Source organism: Choloepus didactylus, chromosome 21 (assembly GCF_015220235.1).
Source record: "Choloepus didactylus isolate mChoDid1 chromosome 21, mChoDid1.pri, whole genome shotgun sequence".
Taxonomy (NCBI): Eukaryota; Metazoa; Chordata; class Mammalia; order Pilosa; family Megalonychidae; genus Choloepus; species Choloepus didactylus.
The window spans coordinates 5,602,795-5,623,558 of NC_051327.1; the positions used below are offsets into that span (position 1 = coordinate 5,602,795).

The 20,764-nt window shown below is 44.8% G+C and overlaps 1 protein-coding gene across 1 annotated transcript; it reads left to right on the forward strand.

The window, feature by feature from the left end:
• The first annotated feature begins 1,701 nt into the window (after positions 1-1,701).
• Positions 1,702-17,685, forward strand: CRYM (crystallin mu). The gene is made up of 8 exons (XM_037815350.1): positions 1,702-1,943; positions 2,429-2,582; positions 4,442-4,504; positions 8,981-9,082; positions 10,844-11,027; positions 14,690-14,811; positions 15,486-15,570; positions 17,352-17,685. The coding sequence occupies exons 1-8, from the start codon at positions 1,774-1,776 to the stop codon at positions 17,414-17,416; spliced, it is 945 nt and encodes a 314-aa protein (XP_037671278.1). The 5' UTR covers positions 1,702-1,773; the 3' UTR covers positions 17,417-17,685.
• The last annotated feature ends 3,079 nt before the right edge of the window (positions 17,686-20,764 follow it).

Here is a 20,764-nt window from a genome sequence, read left to right on the forward strand (position 1 = left end):
CCTTGATCTTGGGGCTTCCTCTTTTGAAGCCTGTTACTGCAAAGGAGGGGCTAAGCCTACTTATAATTATGCCTAAGAGTCACCCCCAGGAGGCCTTTTTGTTGCTCAGATGTGGCCATTCTCTCTCTAAGCCAATGTGGCAGGTAGACTCGCTGCATTCCCCCTATATGGGGCATGACTCCCAGGGGTGTGAATCTCTCTGGCAATGTGGGACATGACTCCCAGAGATGAGCCTGAACCTGGCATGGTGAGATTGAGAAAGCCTTCTTGACCAAAAAGGGGAAGAGAAATGAAACAAAGTAAAGTTTCAGGGACTGAGAGATTTCAAATGGAGTCAAGAAGGTCATTCTGGAGGTTATTCTTATGCATTACATAGATACCCCTTCTTAGTTTTTAGGGTATTAGAATAGCTAGAAGGAAATACCTGAAACTGTTGAACTGCAACCCAGTAGCCTTGTTTCTTGAAGATAAGTGTATATTTATATAGCTTACATGATGTGACCATGTGATTGTAGAAAACCTTGTGGCTCACAATCTCTTTATCAAGTATATGGGCAGATGAGTAGAAAAAAGGGGACAAAAAATTAAATGAATAAAAGGGGGGTGGGGGAGATGGGTTGTTTGGGGTGTTCTTTTTTACTTTTATTTTTATTTTTTTGGAGTAGTGAAAATGTTCAAAAATTGAATGTAGTGATGAATGCACAACTATATGATGAACAATTTATTGTACACAGGATGATTGTATGGTATGTGACTATATCTTAATAAAATTGCAAGAAGAAAAAGTACATGGGGCAGAACCTAGTACAGCAATAAGATCAATAATCTGTTGCTGCTCTCACTGTTGTTGCTAACATTTTTATTTCAGACCTTGCTTTATCCCTAGGTAAGGGCTCCTTCACGGAACCCTTACCTAGCCACTCCAGGCTCTCTTTGCTCTGAATTACCAAAAGCTTTTAAGTTTCCTATCACTGATTTGGCTGCTAGGGTTTACTGCCCCGCATTGTTAGTTGCCTTCCCTTGCGCATTTTCTTTTTCGTCCATCTCAACTGTAAGCTCCTTGGAGAAAAGACGTACATCATCATCTTATACATTTTAACTCTTTGTGTGCCGGAGGCCATTCCACCTTGCCTGGGAATATCCCCCTTTTTAAAGGTGATGGTTAGTTAGGTTAGTCTGTAAGAAAATTGTGCACTTAAGGCAATCACCAGCCCGGAATGGGGGTGGTGGAGAAGAGGTTAGGATAAGAGTCTCCAGATGTGGGCAGAATTGAAAGGAATATGGTTTTTAATAGCCTCTCTCTCCTTTCATCTAAGATCTCCAAGGAGAAAGCAATAATTTAAGAGACAAGCGAGCCCTGCCATCGTTTGCCCCCATCTGCCTTCTCCCCACTTTCCCACGGAGACAGCACAAGGTGGAGGAAGTGACATGGGAGGGAGTGGGAATAAGGAGTAGGGAACGGGGCTCCAAAATCATTAGGTGATATGCCTTTTAAGGAATGTGGCTACAGCTAATTACAGGAATTGAGAAAGTGGACCGAGGTATTCCAGGACCCAGGAGGCCGCAACGACTCCAATCTTGGAGAATCCGTGACTGCAAGAGACCCAGCTCCCCAACCGCGGGCTTCGCCGTGGGCGGAGAGGGTGGAGACCGGCTGGAGGGGAGGGCTCGGAGCCACCCAAAAGGCGGCACCGCCCGCCGCGAGCGCCCTCAAATAGGGCGCCGCGGAGGGATTGCGGAGCGCGCTGCCGGGCTTGCGGCTGGACGACCAAGATGAACCGTGCGCCAGCGTTCTTGAGCGCGGCCGACGTGCAGGGCCACCTCCGCAGCTCCAGCCTTCTCATCCCGCCTCTGCAGGCGGCTCTGGCCAACTTCTCCAGCGGCCCGGACGGAGGCGTCAGGCAGCCCGTGCGCACCGTCGTGCCGGTGGCCGAGCACAGGGGGTGAGTGGGGTAAGGTCGGGGGCGGTTCGGCGGGAGGAACCAGAAAGGACGAAGAAGAGGAGAGCGAAAAGAGGCGGCGAGGAAAGAAAAGGAAAGGATCGTCCAACATCTCATCGCTAATAACAGCTGCCGCTTAATATGTGCTTCCCGCTGTGCCAAGTGGGTACTTAGCGTCACCTTGTTTAATTCATCCCCCACTCCTCGTAGGTAGTTATCGATAGGACTGTTTTACTGGTGGGAAAACTGAGACTCGAGAGGTTAAGTGACTTACACAGCAAAGCCCATAAGTGGCAGAGCTGGAATTCTAACCCTGTTTTTCTCATCAGAGCCAGGTGAGGGTACTGCCTAAGGGAAGGCCAGGGGAAGGCGGGGAAGGGAGAAGGCAGGTGACTGAGGAGAGAAAAAAGGTGTATGGGGACTTGATAGAACACCTGGGGATTGGTGGGGAGGGGTTGAAGCTGTTGCCTCTCTCTTTCTTCTCGTAGTTTCTTGGGGGTCATGCCGGCCTACAGCGCAGCCGAGGACGCTCTGACCACCAAGCTCGTCACTTTCTACGAGGGTAACAGCACCGCCTCCACCGGCCCCTCGCACCAGGCCACCGTGCTGCTCTTTGAACCCAGCAATGGCTCCCTGCTGGCGGTGAGCAGCTCCCTGCGCTGGGGTTGAGGGGGCCCCTGGACCCGAGATTGGCTCAGAAGTTAGTTCTCCATGAGCAGGGGGAGTTTTGATTGTGATTGCACGTGCCCCTCTGTGAGTGACAGTGAGGGTTATCTGTGACTGTGTATCTGCTTCTAGGACTGCCTGAGGATGCCCTACCCAGCACCAGAGCCCACTGCTGCTTAACGCGTGTGACGTAGAAGCAATAATCTCATTCTTGTGTATGTTCTCTTCATGTAGCCTTACCCCAGATATACAGCTTGAAGTAACCCAGTAGCCAAGGAGACATTTATTTAGTGAGCCCCTGACAACATGGCAGAAAGGAGGTGTTTTGTAATCCCTAGGAGTCTTTTCTGAAGGGTCCACAGTGACCTGCTTTAACATCTAATAGTAGTATCTAAAAATACCAATAGCTCACATTTATTGAGCATTTATTAATATGTGAGGCAGTGTTCCAGACACTTCCCATGTATGAACACTCTTAATACTTATAACCACTCTCTGAGGCAGGCAGTATTATTACCCCAGTTGTGAAGATAAGGAAACTAGGTCATAGAGCAACTGTATCCAATTTACTGAGTAGACCCACTCAGTCTAACTCCAGGGCCTGTGCTTTCTTAGCACTATGCTCTATTACCTTTTTAACTATTACTTATTGAACTCTTAGCATGTGCCAGGCAGGGGATATTGATCTCATTTAATTATGACAACATTTCTCTGTGATACTTTTTATTAGTGTGCATGCACTAACACACATTACTGCCCCCATCCCAGTCCCTGTTGAGGACCCTGGGGCTCCAGTTAGTAGAGCCTCTGCCTGAGGTCACACAGCTGGTGAGTGAAAGACCCAAGAATCAATCCTAGGTCTGGCTGACTGTGGAGGTTGTACCTTTAACTCCTGTGCTCTGCACCTTCCAAGCTGGCTCTGAGGCCAGGCAGTTGAGATGTCATCAGGGACAGTCTCCTTAATTACACTTGTATCTCCCCTCTGCTTCTTTTGCCCCTGAATTTCTGGCTCCCCAAGAAATCTAGCTTTTCGTTACTTCCCCTGGGAAGTGTCTGGGTCTTCCTAACCCATATTCATGTGATGGAGATAGCATCCTACCAACAGTGGAGCCCAGGAAAGTCGGGCCAGCTCAGAGTTCGAAACTAGGCAACAGGGCTTTAGATCCTTGCTGAGTCTGCCCAGAAGCAAAGTGATTTATTTTCTCACCTGTAAAATGAGAATAATGACTCCTACCTGGTGAGGGTCAACTGAGATGAATAACTTATAAACAGAGAACAGTACGAAGCTTGATTGTTATTATTATCTGGGCCATAATTCTCAATCCACACTATGCTTCAGAATCAGCTGCAGAGCTTTTAAAAGCAAGGATGTTTGGGTCTCATCCCTACTCACAAGCACCCAACTTGTGAAGCAGGATTGAACCACTGAGGTAGTTTTATGACCCTTGCACAGAAGTCAAATGACTTAATCTTATCCCTGAAGTTTCTTTTTAATTTCCTGATTCAAGAAACCTTGGGCAAGAAAAGAAAATGGACAATTCTTTGAGAGCTTGCCATGTTGGTTTCACATATGTCAATACGTTTAATCCTCACAATAACCCTCTGAATGGTTGTCATTTTCTTTATTTTTACAGTTGAGGAAACCAGTGATTAAAGATTAAGATGTTTGTTGAAAGTTGTGTATCTCAAAGGTAGAGAAATCAGATCCGACACCAAGCCTGTGTTCGGTGTAGGACACTATAAAACTTTCTAGGACTACTCTTTTAGAGATGCTTCTCTTGGCTTAAATAGTGGATAGGGGTTCCCGTTGCTCACTGCCTCTCCTTCTCTCCAAGGTCATGGATGGAAATGTCATAACTGCAAAGAGAACAGCTGCAGTATCTGCCATTGCCACCAAGGTATGTGTTCTTAAGGCAAGTTGGTGGGTGGGGTTGAGAGACCAAGGGAGAAGTGACAAACCCATGTTGGTCTTACTTTGGACATAGCTGGTACTCCATACACCAAATATGGGATATCAGGTGGGGACAGTGATTCAGGAAATTCTTAGCAACCACTCATTGAACACAACCAGGTTCCAGATACTTAACATTCATTATTCTTAATCTTTACATCAACCTGGCAAACTTAATATGATTATCGTCATTTGTCAGATGTAGGGATTTCAGCTCATAGAGGTTATATGAGTTGCTCAGTGTCATACAGCTAGTAAATGGCAGAGCAAAAATTTGAAACGACCTTTCCAGTTTCCAGGACTGCTTTCTTGCCCCTGTACCACAACGATCCTAGTAAATCAGTGTGGTTGGCTCACAGGCCAGAGCCAGTGCTGGCTGGACAAGTGGCAGAAGGGTGAGCCCAGACAGAGCCAAGCCAGATCTGTCTGCTCATTCAGCCAGAATTGACCGAGCTCCTCCCGCATGTCCGGCACTGTTCTAAATGTTGGAGATACAGCAGTGAATGAAACAGAGTGGCACACACAGGGAGTTAGACAATAAACAAAATCAAAAGTTAAAATGTAGAATATGTTAGGATGAAAATAAAGCAGAATTGAGAGTATAGAGGAGGCAGTGAAATTTTAAATTATCCAGGAAAGATTTCATTGAGAAGGTGTCTGTATTAATCATGTTTCTCCATAGAAACAGAAAATATACATATATATATAATATATATATATGTAAAGGTTTATTATAAGGAACTGACTTATGCAACCGAAGGACCTGGCAAATCCAAAATCCTCAGTTCTGGCTTTTAAGACCTCCAACTGGTTGGATGAGGAGACTCCCCAGGTTGCTGCAGGCAGTCTTCTTTGTTCATCGAAGATGCAGTTGTCTGATTGTAGATGCAAATCCCATCTCGAAATACCCTCACAATAACCAGCAGGCCAGTGGTTGACCAAACAACTGGCTGCCATAGTCTAGCCGACTTGACCCATGAAATTACCATTACAGTGACATTTGAGTAAAGAATGAAAAAGGTGAACGAATGAACCATGCAAAAATGTGAAGGAGGGGCACTCCAGGCAGAAAGAATAGCAAGTTATGGGGATGATGAGGTTGCTAAGCAGTGTCAGGGAATGCCACAAGAAAAAAAAGTATTTGGGGATGTAAGAGTTAAGAAGAAAAGGCTTAGAAAATTGGGTGGGTGTCTGTGAGAATGATTGGACTCTGGAATTTTCACATTAAATGGAGAAGAACAAGGTCTGGAAAACACTGGTTTAGGAGGCCTAAGCAGTAAGGAAATGAGTTGATCCATGCGGGGTCTTGGAGCAGCAAAGACCAGGTGTTGAGATCCTACATTAAGGTTTTCTAAGTACATGATGGGGAGGAAAGAATGTGAGGCTTAATCTGGTAATTGTATATGAAGGGAGTGCATGACCCACCTCGGGGAACTGGTTTTTAATTATATCCAGACAGAACTCAGGTGGAAATAATCAAGAGACTCTTTGAGATATATTTGCTGGTAACTTAGGAATGGAATGACTCTAATAACACATCCTTACATTTATAAAGGGTTTTGGTCTTTTTCAAAATAATTTCCAATCCTTTATGTCCATTTCTCTTTGAGCAGTGGAGGAAGCCAGAGCAGGCTTTATCAGCCTCACTTTTCACAGAAGAAAATGGAGATTGGATTATCCTGAAGTCACATGACCAGGAAGTGGTGGGATTTTCAGAGGCTACTGGGTCTCTTGTCCCAGATCAATCATTTCCAACCTGAGCTTTACAGCAGCATCCCCTGAGGAAGTTTTTAAAAATTCAGAATCCCAGGAATACGGAATCAAAATCTCTGAGGGTGGAGCCCGGGAAACTAGTTTTTTAATAGTCCCTGGATGATTCTGATCATCTGCCAGGTTTGGCAAGTTCTAAATCCCACTCTTAGAAACACTGTGCTTTGTTGCAGTGATTTAAAAGAAAAAAGAAATCTACCCTTCCAGAAGAGTCCAGGAACTTTAGGTTGACCCTTCAAAGTTTAGACCGAAACTTCAAAACTTCATTCCCAGGGGTCCACATATGCTATTTCGATAAGGAACAAAGAGTCTGTTTCTACTTTTGCCTTGTTGGAGGTAGAATGCTTTCTTTTATGCTACTTCTTTTCATTTGGGCCTTTTGAGAGGAAGAAGACAAGTATAGGAAAGTCTGTATACTATAATTTTTATAGGTCTGACTGACACTGTAACTTCTTTGTGTTTGTTTCATATAACTTAGCTGAGGTCACTGACATACTTTCTCAAGGCATATATCATGGTTTATCCCTGGCATGCCTTCATTGAACAAATATTTGGGTTCCCTGTGTTTAGCGCAGGGCATGGAATCAATCCAAAGATCACACGAATAAACATAAAATTACAAATCTGCCAAGTACATTGAATGAAAGGTGTAAAGTGCTATGAGAGTGTAAAACAGGGAATGGGGGTGCATCTAGATCTAGTCTGTGGCGTTAGGGAAGGATTCTCCTGAAGCGAGATATTTGAGCTGAGATTTGAAGGATTTTAGGAGTTACTTGTGAGGGGCAGAGGGGAAAGCATTCCAGGCAGAGGAGAGCACCTGTGCAAAGGCCCTGTGGTTGGAGGCCCTTGTGGCTGGAAGACAGGAAGTGCAGCAGAGGTGGCTGGAGAGATGGGAGGGCCCGACTGCGCAAGGCCTTGGCACATGCAAATGAAAGCTCAGGTTTTCAAACTCGGTTTCAGTGAGAAACCTAGGGATTCATGTACCCATTTTAAATTGCATACCATGAGAACGGAATGAAGTGTCCTTTGTTCCTTATCAAAATCCTATTATGATCTAATAAATCATAAAGATGTTTATCATTACATTATTGCCAAGACAACAAATTATCAAATAAGACAACCAATCAGAATTACAGATTTTGTTTTGGGGGTTGGGGGTTACTTTTATAGGACGCAGTGACAATTTTTAAAACCCAAGTGCCTAAGACCTCTCTTTAAATTGTACTTCCAAGGATAGATTCATATTACAGAAAACAAGAAAATAAATCAACAACTAAAGAAAAATCACCTAATTTTCCTTATTGGACAAGAGGATAAGATTGCTAGTGTTGTGGATGTACTCATTTTGAAACTTTATCACAGTAGATTCTTTGAACTATGTTTTATGGTACAGAATGCTCTCTCTGACTCTGCAGCCACAGGGAAGTTGGAGATCTCCTAATACTTCTGAGTTTCCTTTTTGCTGGTTATTAATCATTAACAAAACTTTCACTTTAGTTAGACTCTACAATTTCAATAATTAGCATTGTAAGAAAGAGCAGACCCAAGGAGCTCAAATTTTACCAAATGAAATAGAGAAAAGGTGGAAGAGGATCTTGTTTAATACACGTGGTCTAAGGGGCAAGTAATGTCCCTTCTCTACACCAGTGGTTCTCAACTGGGAAGATTTTGTCCCCTTTTCCTCCACCCTGTTCCCTGGGGATATTTGGCAGCATCTGGAACCATTTGTAGTGTAACAACTGGGAATGGCAGAGAGGTGCTGCAGGCATCTAGCAGGCTGAGTCCAGGCGTGCCCCTCAACATCATACAATACACAGAACAGCTCACCCCAATAAAGAATTATCCAGCCCAAATAACAGTAGTGCAGGTTGAGAAACCCTGTTCTCGTTGTTGGTCATAGTACGGATGTACCAAATCTGTGCAAATAGGACCATCCTCACAAAGCTTACAGACCAGCACAAGAAAATGAATCTGTAAACAAATAAGTGCTATAAAGTGGTCCATTCTATCAGGGAGTGCAGAAAGCTGTCCCTGGAGTAGTGATACTCAATATGAGTTTATTATAGAACCCTGTTCCCAAATGCAGATACTCAGTATTCCCTCAGGAGAATACCTGACTTAAAGGATCAACAGAGAGTGGACTCAGCAAATACAGCTGAGAACCCTGGAGAGCAAGGGCTTTGGGATTCCATTAAGCTCTTAGGGCTCTGAGAAGGTGTTGCTCAACATATGCCTGAAATGGGGTCAGGAGAAAGAATGTGGACTCTGGAATAGGACACATATGGTTTTGTGCCATTAAATGGTTGGAGGACCCTGAGCAGGTTGCTCAACCTCTCTGAACCTCAGTTTCCTCATCCATGAAGGAGGATAACAATAGGAGTATCTGACTCATAGGGTCATTGTGTGGAATAAATAAGATCATGGAGCCTTGGCGTATAGTAGGGGCTCAATAAAGGTTCCTTCCTTGCCTCCCCACTCTGCAGAGTGGAAAGTCAAACCAAACTGACAGCTCCCTGATTGCCCACAAGCTCTTGAGGTTGCTGAAGATAGAGCAGGAGTCACCTGATACTCAAACTGTATTTATTTTCACCTTTCAATTGACTGGACTGCTAGTGTCTCCCTTGACCTTTTCTACCTCATCTTTCTCAAACAGTTTTTGAAACCCCCCAGCAGTGAAGTCTTGTGCATCATTGGGGCTGGGGTCCAGGCCTATAGCCATTATGAGGTCTTCATGGAGCAGTTCTCCTTTAAGGAGGTAAGTCCACAGAGTGGCTGGTGACCTTGTCCATCTTCCTTCTTATGCCACGTGGGTTTTTCAAGAGTCCAGTCTAGACCATTCATGGCTTCCCCAGCAGCTGAGTTGGCAGGAAGGCCTGAATCACCTCTTTCCAGTTTCTCAGTTCACAAGGGATGCCTGAGGAAACAGACATTCTGCTTCGTTCCTTAAAGGATTGAATATATTCATTATATTCATTCTATTGTCCTTTACCCCTCTCTCTGCTTCTCTTTGGAGAACCCAGGAGTCTTTATTCAGGGTTATGGATCCAGGAACTGGGGCTGGGACCAAGAGAGCAGGAGGGCAACAGCATCCTCCTTCTGCAGTCCAATACTGGTCCACCTCTCCCCAGTGGAGGCTCGCCCTTCCTACTGGGAATGTTTGACACACCTTTCATTTTATTTCTTGTGTGTGTGTGCAGTGGGGAGGATTTAAAGTACTTTTATGATTAAAAAAAAAAAACACATCTGCTTTGGGAAATATAGACTAGAAGGAAGAAAACAAAAGAAAAATATGCTTTCATCTGTTTTCAAAGACAAGCAGTTAACATTTTTCAGTCTCCTCTCATCAGCTTTTTCGAGTATGGTTTTAATCATGTTATAGATGCACAATTGTATATCCTTATTTTCATTGAATGGTCAGACATCACATTGCCAAATTCTAAAAGTTTTTCACAATAATTGCATAATTTTCCATCAAGGAGGGTGCTGTGGCTAGCCATTCCCTTATGGCTGGGCACATTATAGTGTTTTCACCTCAACTAATGAACTTACTTAGACATAAAATTTACTTCTATATTGGTTATATATTTTGTTACAAGAGATTCTTTAAGCCTTATTATCGGTTGTTAGAAGGCTGACAAACCCACCCTAACGTAGAAACCTGTTAACAGGCCAGCAGGACCACCAGCTCCTGGTGAGGCCTGTGATAACCCCAGGTCCCCACAGCTCCTTCCAGGATTCTCACTGAGCTACTGCTGTTGACTTTTTATCTGCTGCACCATTTACTCTTCAAACCCCCTCCGATCTTTAATTCCCTACATATGCTTTAAAGTTATGAAGTTATTCCAGGCCAAACACTACCATAAATAATCCTTTCGGTCTCAGACTGTGAGTTTGATACTGACTTTATCCAGTCCCATGTTAGTCACTACAGAGAAACCAGGAGAGTCACGGTGGCTTTTATAGTTTGCTTGTGGTTGAGATTTTCATATGCGAGGGCATCTGGGGAAGGCGCCGAGTAGGCATTTTAGGTCATTAACATCTGTTGAGCACCTGCTCTTTGTGAGGAGCTGTGCTAAGTGCTAAGGCTGTCCCTGGATTATTTGTCAACATTTCATAAGCATGAAAACTGAGCCCAAGTGACATTAAGTTATTTCAGGGCCGTAAGTGACACAGCAAGGATTGTTCCAAGCTTGCCTGGCTCCAGAACCTGCCCTCCTTATCGCTAAGCTACATAGTAGCTATTAAGCTACTGAGCTGTGCATCCCAGGCTAGAACTGAAAATTTTCCAACCTTCTTTATAAAGGAAGGTGGTAGAGAACACCTGTTTTCAAATAGCTGGCCAGATGTCTGCCCAGAGTAATGTTATCCCTTTTATCAAATGCCTGTTCCCCCTAGGGAATAATTTAGATAACCATAGCCCCTACCCCAGAGTGGTTCCTTGGTAACCTTGGGCCTGGTGTAATGTAAACAGCTAAAAAAAAGATAACACCAATGTCTCTTCTTAACCCCAATGAAGGTGAGGATATGGAACCGCACCAAGGAAAATGCAGAGAAGTTTGCGAACACAGTGCCGGGAGAGGTACGGGTCTGTTCATCAGTCCAGGAGGCTGTGACTGGTGCAGATGTGATCATCACGGTCACCATGGCAACAGAGCCCATTTTGTTTGGTGAATGGGTGAAGCCAGGGGCTCACATCAATGGTAAGCAGAGTGGCTCCTCCAGCCATGGCAGGTGGTGGTCAGACCCCTTCCTGCATCTGCAGAGCCGTTTTACCCATTGCACAGAAAACCCAAGCTTTCAACGGCCTGCAGAAACATGTGAGGCTCCAAAATACTAAAAAAAATTGCAAGCCTGAAATTAATGATTATTTAGTTAAGGATCTATAGAAAGTAACCTTATGCCAAATGGTCAGCTACAACTCAGTGCTTAAATGTGACAAAATTTAAATCATAAGAGCCAAAGAGTTGTTTGTTCTTAACAAAACTTGGAATTATAAAACCTTTTCCAAAAAAATTATAGCAAAAACAACATTCCATGTGATATGTGGATGCTTTTTTTAAATAAGGTGTGATAGGATAAGGGGGAGATTCTAAAAATAAAAGTGCCTGGGGGCTCTGAAGAGCTTCAGATGGCCCAGGGGGTTATGGCTAAGAGCTAGTCCTGTATCAGATACTTACTATTGCCTGCTTTTCCTTCAGCTCGCATGCTTTTCCTTCTGTTCCTGCTGTTCTAAATTCTTTATATTTGTTCTCTCATTTAATCTTTATAACAACCTTATGATGTAGGAGCCATTGTTACCATGTCTCCCATTTGATAGGTGAGTAAACTGAGGCATGGAAAGATGAAGTAACTTGCCCAAAGTCAGAGGTTCTTAGTGGTAGAGCTGAGATTTGAACCAAAGCAATCCACCTTCAGAGCCTGAGCTCTTAAATAGGACTATATTGTCTCTTGATGAGATGGCTTGGATTCCAGTGAGCAGAGTAGACAAAGGCTACAAGGTTTAAACATATTATTGGTGCCCTTTATTTCAGTGACGAGCACATGGTGTGACATCAGAAGCCAAGAGCTCTGCATACATCTGCAGATGGGCAGTCAAGAGCCAAGTTTCATTATTATACATTTATTCACTAATGTTTATACAATCCCTATATTCCGTGAACTTAAGGTTGGTCACTGCTTCCATGATGCTTACATTCTGGTGAGGGAAGAAAGACAGCAAACAGATAAACAGATAAATAAACAAACTAGAGCATCCTAGCGAAAAGTCCAGTGAAAGAAACAAAACATCAGGATGTGATGGAGCCTGTCTGAGGAAGAAGGCGGAGGTAGAGGTAGTTAACTCTCAATAGGGCTAATTGAGAAGCCCTCTTGAAAAGGTGATTTTTGAGCTGTGACCTGAAGGATGAGGACTTACCAGCCATCCCAAGAGCTGAAGGAAAAGCATGTGAGGCAGAGGGAACAGCAAGTGCAAAGGCCCTGAGGTGGAAGCGAATGTAGCATATTTGTGGAATGGGCCAAGTGAAATTGGAGATCCCAGCCTGTTTGGGACTGGGGTTATGATGTGGGCTCAAGGAGGGTAGGTAAAAGGCGGCTTGGTTGGTAGGTAAGAGTGGGCTAGGGCTGGCTTTAAAAGGATAGTAAGACCATTTCTGGAAGAACTTGGGAAATAAAGAGAAACCAGTCCTTTAGTGCAATGCATGCCCAGGAACAGAGCTGGATCTTCAGCAAGACTGGCTTGGGTTTCTTGGTCTTTGTTTTTTTTTTGTTTTTTTTTTTTTTCCTTCCCCAGCTTAAACCAAAACACATTTATTATCTCATCGTTTCAGCAGTCTGGGCTTAGCTGGGTCCTCTGCTCAAAGACTCACAAGAATGAAATCAAGATGTTGTCTGGGCTGCACTTTCCTCTGGAGTTCCAGGTCCTCTTCCAGGCTCACATGGTTGTGTCAGGATTTAGTTCCTTATGGTTGTAGGACTGAGGTTCCCATTTCTTAGGGCTGCTCTCAGCCACCAGAGGCCACCCACATCCCTTGTGTGACGTGAACCCTCCATCTGCAAGGCCAGCAACAGGGAATCTCCTTCATGTCAAACGTCCTCATGCTTTGTATCTCTCACTGGGAAGGGCCAACTTGATTTTGAGATAAGGCATCTGTTCCCTTTCCCTGGCCAAGGAACAAAACAGATTTATGCTTTCATGGTGGCAGCAAATACACTTAAGAAAACTGTGTTACAAGCACAGCAGACAGGGAAAATACCACCAACAGATTTTACTTATTTTACTGTTTGGCTGAGAGGCAGCCCAATCCCAACCTCTCCCTCGCTTCCCACATCCTGCCCTTCCTGTACCCCCTCTGCCCCCACCAGCAGTCTGTCTTCTGACCCTCACCATGCCAGCCCCACTGAAAGCAAGACGAGCCGTGGCTGAGCCGGCCCCTCCCTTTGCCCCGGCCCCCCCTCCATCTTCCTGAGTGACCTAACACAACCCTCTGAGAACTCACCCTGCTCATAAACAGCAGCTGTCTGGGGGGCAGTACAGTGAGAAGAGGTGGCCTGAGAAGCTGAGATTTTTCCCACCAGCTGATGATTTATTTACGAGCTTCATTAGCTAGTGCTTTTGTTCTATAAAACTCCTCACACAAACAGCCTTCAAGATGGACATTTTTAGCCACTCTCTTAGGAAATGAGGCTGAGGAGAACAGCAGGAGGGAGAGCAAGTAAAGAAAAGCTGGACAGCAGTGCAAGAAGGCATATAAATGCTGCCTTATATTTGTATAAGGCTTTATAGCTGTTTCCAAAGCCTGGCCGGCCATGGGCTCAATCCAGCCAGCAGATGTGTTTTGTTTGGATCATACAAAAAAAAAGAAAAAAAGTGTTTTAGAAGCCAAGAAATATCACATATAAGTAGATGTGCTGCTTCTCTTTTTAAAAACAGAAGAAGATGAGGAAGCACGTATCTGGAAACAAGCCAGTAACTCTGGACCTGCATGCTCACATATAACCAATTAACTGGAGCCGACTAATGACCATCCCCTCTAGAAGGGGTGCCCCAGCCTCCACCATCCCCAATCCACTCCCTCAGACCCGCTTTGCTCATTTTCATTACCTTCTTGGTCCCTGTGGCCACTTGGTTGCAGCCTCTTTATTATCCTGGGTCTCAGCGTGCAGGGGCACGATGCCCTCGGTTCCTTGTTAACATCCGGGTCGATTCAGCACAAAGGATAAGAAAGCTCAGGGCCAGAATGGAGCTAGTTTTCTTTATATTGAAGCTTCTTCACGACCCTGACACTTCGCTTTTGTTGTGCGTTAAGAGAGAAGTGGTTGGGGGTGAGGGCAAACAGAAGGGAGAGGAGTGTACAATGTAAATAAGCTCCAAGTGACATCTCTGCTTCCAGGTTTTTGTAAGGAAGTCCTTGCTCCTGAAGAATGAGAGACGCCTGAAGGGTGTGGCGCGCTCTCAGACCGGGGTTCATTTAGTAGATACGTAACTGTGGCAAGTACCAGCAGTTCCCTGAGCCTCAATACCTACACCTGTTAAATGGGAATCAGACAGTTGAAGTGTACTTGTAAGGATGATAAATGGTATGTGTAAAACACCCCAAAATAGTAGGTACCCAACAGATGAGTGCTGATGTCTTAAAAGCTTTTGGTAGTGAGGTAGGATGTAGGCATTAGTAGTAAGTATTCATCTTGTAGATTCAGAGCAGCTTGGCCTGGGGAAATAAGGAGCTGTAGCGTATCTGAATGTTTCCACCTGTCCTCCCTCACCCCCTTTTCCCCACCCTGCCTCCACCGCGTTCATGCTTTGTCACTTTCAGTATTTCTGGGGTCTGTTCCTACACTTAGGGTCTGCTTGGCTGTCTTCCAGCTGTCGGAGCCAGCAGACCAGACTGGAGAGAACTGGACGATGAGCTCATGAAGCAAGCTGTGCTGTACGTGGACTCCCGGGAGGCTGCTGTGAAGGAGTCCGGGGACGTCCTGTTGTCTGGGGTGAGCCTCCTCTCCTGGCAGCTGCCCCGGCTGGCCCCACCCCGAGCGCAGATTTTGTGAACTTCCCCTTCAATTAGGCCTGTTCCAGACCTGTTACCCCCACCTGTTTATTTGGAAACCAGCTGTGTTTTCATCCCCTTCCAGAATAATGTGACCGTTAAGGTGGTGACATGTGTTTTCCTGTCCCCTTTCCTGGAGAGAGAAGCTTGATGGAATTTTCTATTGGAGAAATAAGGTGGTGGGATTGGGAGTTGGGAGCCTGATGTAGCCTGGAAGCTTTCCCAGGGTAGCCAGCATCCTAAGACCATGGCTGGCCACCTTCTGGCCTTTTTAGACCCCTTCCCTTGTTAATCAGGACTTAGAAGCAAGAAGGGGGCTGCCAAAATGAACGTTCAGATAAGAACATGCCTGTTTCCTCACTATCACAGTGACTGGGCAGGAAATTCCCCTAGCCACAAGCTTGGAACTCTGTGTCCATGGCCTCACGAGGGCCAGTGCTACCCAAAAACGATTTCTGGGGGAAGCAGCCTCCCTGATGTAATCCAGTGTACAAATGGTCTTCCTATCAAGTTCATCCCTTATCCAGTTCAGGGGACAGCATGGGTGGATATCGGAAGTCGGCCCCCAGCAGACTTCAGCCTCGTGGTCTGAAACTGGGCGTGTTTGTTTCCCAGGCAGACATCTTCGCTGAGCTGGGAGAAGTGGTGAAGGGTGTGAAGCCAGCCCTGTGTGAGAAGACCACGGTGTTCAAGTCTCTGGGTAAGAGCTGTTGTGCCCTGGGCACAGATCGGACCGAGCACAAGGCAGGTTGACCCAGCGGTGCAAAGAGAAGAGAATCACCAGGCTCTGTAGCTGAGCCATTGTGAAATCTATTATTCAGACCAATCACTTACATGTCTTAGTGCAATGGTTCAGCCACCAAACTCTTCCCCTCTTGTTTCTTCACCCCCTGTTACCTTGAGTTGCTGTGAGGATTAAGTGTCAGGTACATGTAAATCAGTTTGCACATAGCGTAAGTGTCAACAGTGAATCATTTTGACTTAGATCTAAATGAAACTCAGAAAACACCTTCAGAGATGCAGGACAGGGGATAAAGATGTTAAAAGACAGAGAACTTAAGGAAAATGGCAGGGACATCCAACCTGAGAAAGACACAGATAGCCAGATCTCTCTGTTTCCTTCCTACCTTCCCACCTGCTCACGTGGGGAAGGGCTTCCCCGGGAGCCACGTTGCAACCTGACTTGGTATGGGTGTAATCCCAACAGAGGATGGACTTCCAATGCCTGGTGTGCCTCTCAGCCCTGCTTTCCAACTCCACCACCTTTAAGGAAAGAGAAGTACAGATGGGAACTGAGCTGATATTCAGCTGATAATGCCAGACTGGTTTGTAGAGAACTGCTGCCCCGAGCCCCGCAAGAGTGTCCTCTGCCCCTCTCGCAAGACCTTCCAAACTTCTTCATGATCAAGCAACCAAAGATTTAATGCTTGGCAAGTCAGGGAGCTGCCATGACCTTGAACGTGCTCCAGACACCAGCAACCGTACCAGTTGGTCAGAGTCCATGCCTTACTGGCTCCCCCCTGCACAGGAAGACAGGCAAAGGCAGTATAAACTTTATCCACAGTGTATTTCGAGGACATCACACTGATCCAGGTGTGTCTGTCTCAGAGTTCATAGCAGGGAGCCGAATTTGAGTTTGGCCAGCCCCCTTAAGGAGACAAAGCCGCACAGAAATCTGCTCTTTCTGAGAAATTTTTGTTTTCTCACTTTTGGGGATTGGTCTTATTGACACAAGCTAACACCTTACAGAGGCATATAGAACACCTATTATGTACAGGCTAGAGTGGTAGCTAAAAGAATTAATAAGATACAGTTCCTGCCTTTTAAAAACATATGCCCATCAGAGGTTAAAGTGTGTATCCAAAACTATAAGATAAAAAGAGGATGCTAAAGGACGCAGGGGGCCAGCAAACTACAGCCTGTGGGCCAAATTTAGCCTGCTACCTATTATTGTACAGCCCTTGAGCTAGGAATGTTTCTACATTTTTAAATGGTTGGGGAAAAAAATCAAAAGAAGATTTCATGATGCGTGAAAATTATATGAAATTCAGATTTCAGCATCCCTAAATAAAGTTTTAATGGAACATGGCCACACTCATTTGTTTATGTATTGCCCGTGGCTACCTTTATGCTACAACAGCAGAATTCAGTAACCGTGAGAGAGACTGTCTGGTCTGCAAAGTCTAAAGTATGTACCGTCTGGCCCTTTACAGAAAGTGTGCTGACCCCTGAATTAGACCTTGGAGGAAACCTAAAATTAGGTTGGTGGGCATTTCTTTGCTCAGTATCATGTTCCCTGCCTCGCCCTGCCTTTCCCAGATCATCTAACTGTGAGCTCACCTCTGGGTACCACTTGCTTTTATCCTAAAGGAGGTTAAAATCACAGACAGTATGTCAGGAAACTTTCTTTCATGGGACCTGGGTTGTTTCAGGGAAACCTAGTTCTGACAACAGGTGAACCAAATTTCTTGTCTATTCCAGGCATGGCGGTGGAAGACATGGTTGCAGCCAAACTGGTGTATGACTCCTGGTCATCCGGTAAATAAAAGAACTTACTGTTGTGATGGATGCTGAAGGGATATTTGCCACTGGTTGTGTCACAATTTCTAGAGCGAGAGAGAGACCAGTCCCCAGTGAGCTTTAGTTTTGTGCCTATGGTGTCTTACCTTAAATAATGAGATTCCTGTTCGTGTTCGTAGTTGGAAAGCAAAACTAAGTACCCCTTTCCTCTGTTATGCTAGGTATAGTAGCATTCCTTTCCCTTGTATTTCACTGCCTTTTGTATTTCCCTGAAATAAAGCATTGTCCAATTTGAGGTGCTTGCTTCATGGTAAAGGGGGGTTCAAGTGCTTCCATTGACTCACTGCAGAATGATTATAATTAAATTACTTTTATGATTTTCTTATTGAGATGCAGTTCACATACCATAACATCCACCGTTTAAAAATATGCAAATTCAGTGGTGTTTAGTATATCCAGTTATGGAGCCGTCACCACAGAATATTTTTGTCACCCCACAAAGAAACCCTGTCCTCATTAGCAGTTTCTCCCCATTCCCCACTCCTCCCATCCTCTAGCAACCACTAATCTACTCTCTGTCTCTATGAATCTGCCCATTCTGGGCATTTCATATAAAAAGAATCATACACTCTCTTATTATAATTAAAATGTAAAGGAACACTAGCGTTTCTGTATTGGTCTGGTCTCCTTTGGTTGTCACTGGTAGAAAGCTACCTTGAGCAAAACCAGTGAATGAATGGATGGAGAATGGAATTTATTGGCTCTTGTTATTAAGAAGTCCAGAAGTAACTGGTTTCAGCTACAGCTTTCTAGGGATTTAAGGTGTCCTCAGGATCCACAGTTTTGTTCCCTATATCCTCAGCTCTGTTTTCTTCATTTCTGGCTGTATTATTGAGCAAGTTCTCCTCTGATAAGTGGTAAGATGGTTGCCAGCAGTTTTATGAATTATATTCTGTCTGCTTCAGCAATGCTAGCAGAAATAGAGATTTCTTCCATCACAGTAAAATGTCCCAGAACTGAGTCTCACTCATTGGACCATCTAGGTCCTGTGCCCATTCCTGAACCTGCCAGCATGGCTAAGAGATACAGGATACTCTCCTTGGCCAGGCTGGGGCCATGTGCCTCCCCCTAAACCATCACATTGTCTAATGTTCTGATTATCCAGGCCTAGGCCACACCTACCCTTGAAGCAAGGAGTACAATCATTCCACAAAAGGGGTCTTTTTACCAGAAAGGGGGAGGACTAGCTATTAAGTAGGCAAAATCTCCACATGTCCACCATGCTTAAGGGCCATTAGAGATCATGTAGTCTAACCTCCTTACAGATGGGGAAACTGAGGTACAGTCAGGCTTTTCCAAGTGATTGCCCAAATCACTAGCAGAGCAGTGTTGCCCTTGTGCACAAAGACCTGTCCTAAACTAGTCCCCCACCCCACCCTCAGACTGGTTATCAGTCAGCAGCGAAGGAAAACATGCTATTTTGATTTGTCTTCCTACCCATACTCCTCCTGGAAGTTTCTCTCCATGCTCCAGGTAGGTACCTCAACTAAAATTCTATCATGTTTGCCAGCCTGTTAGGATAGAGGCTTTTGCAATGGAATAAAAGACCCATGAGAAATGCTTCTGCACATGTCAAGTGAATGTGGAGATCTTAATTATCATAACCTGAGGGCATGTGTAAAAAAGTGAGAAATTAGATGCACTTTAATTATATATTTCTTATTTTTTCCTTTCTTCCTACAAGAATTAGCACCAGATACTGCAAAAATGAAATAGTCTTTGCCAACTAAGAGCTCGCAGTCTAAAAGGGAAGATGGATAATATAAAAAGACAATTACAGTTCAATTACTGGGTATTACAGGAGCATATAGGATAGGATACCAGCAAGAAATAGAGGCCACACCCAAAAGGGGTGAATGAAGAAAATTTAATGAAGGGACTATTTAGAAAGGAGCGCCTGGTTATGATAAAGCACCCCAGGGCTTGCAATAGTAGGAAACTGCTGCCACTTCTAAGCTTGAAGGGACAGGACAAGGGTGGAATTAATGGAACCCAGTAAGAACTGGAGCTGTAGCAGAGGGCTACCAGAAAGGAGCTGTGGCTTAAATGGAGGAAGGCAGCCACTGCCACCTGCAGCCCAGCAAAGAGGGAACAGGTGGGAAAAAGACCCCACTTTCTGATCTGCTGGTAACTTCTATTGGCCAAACCGCACAGAAGCCCAAGAGGAACCAGTCCTGTTCACGCAGTCCACAGAGGTCAACCACTTGGATCACAGAGTAGGGTGGAAAATACCAGTGAGAGGTCCTGGGGGGTGTTCAAACAGACGTTAGCCTGCACATTTAGGAAAAGAGGGAACTTAGTCTAGAAGCATGGGCAGAGAGAGAGAGGGTAAGTCTTCCAACGGAAAGGAAATCCAGGTTGTCTACATGGAGGAGGGGTTTTCTGGGCAGAAGGGTAATGGTGTGCAAAGCACAGGCATACAAGAGGCAAGATGTATTCAGGAAACTACAAGAAATCTGGTGTGGCTGTAATTAGAAAACAAAAGGAGAATGGTCAGAGATGAGGCTGGAGGCTTGCAGAGGAGGATAGGGCTCTGGTCATGAGAGCCTTGTGTGTTATGTTGAGTTTGAAAAACAATGGGGAGGAAGAAGCTGACGAGAAGAGATTTGTATATTACAAAGATTACTCAATCAGGATTGCAATCAATGAATTAAAGAGCAGTAAGAATACTCTAACAGTCCAGGTGAGTGGCGATGGGGCATGAACCAAGCGGAGGTCTTGCAAATGTAGAAGAGGATTCAGGTTTGAGACATAAGAAGGTGAAAGGGCTTTGTTACCAATTGAGTGATGATGATAAAGGAAAAATGAGAAGTATTGGGTTAAGGTATTCCTCATCAAAAGAGGAAGAGTGGATTTAGGGCACGGTTTTGCAACCTGGGCACTATCACATTTCGGGGCTGTATAATTATTTATTGTGGGGAGCTGTCCTATGCATTGTAGAGTGCTTAGCAGCATCCCTGGTCTCTACCCACCAGATGACAGTAGTACCCCCCCCCCCACTCACACACACACACTCTTCCACAATCAAAAATGTTTCTAGACATTGCCAGATGTCCTCTGGGGGAAGGGAGCAAAATTGCCCCCATTTGAGAAACACTTAATTTGGAGGAAAATGGGTTCAATTCTGGCAGATTGAGTTTAAGATCCCAGTGAGACATTTGTGGGGAGAGGTCAATTAGCATTTGGGCTTATGGATTTGGATCCCAAAATGATGATCTGGGCTGGTGAGTCATGTTTAGGAATTATCAGCACATACCTGACGTTTAACATGATGGCCTAAACCATAAATACAATACATGTTTACCACACTATAA

Excerpts from the sequence above, each read along its gene's own strand:
- CRYM (XM_037815350.1), top strand. The coding sequence starts at position 1,774 with ATGAACCGTGCGCCAGCGTTCTTGAGCGCGGCCGACGTGCAGGGCCAC. Across the intron at positions 11,028-14,689 it reads GCCAGGGGCTCACATCAATG|CTGTCGGAGCCAGCAGACCA; the intron begins GTAAGCAGAGTG and ends GCTGTCTTCCAG. Across the intron at positions 15,571-17,351 it reads CACGGTGTTCAAGTCTCTGG|GCATGGCGGTGGAAGACATG; the intron begins GTAAGAGCTGTT and ends TGTCTATTCCAG.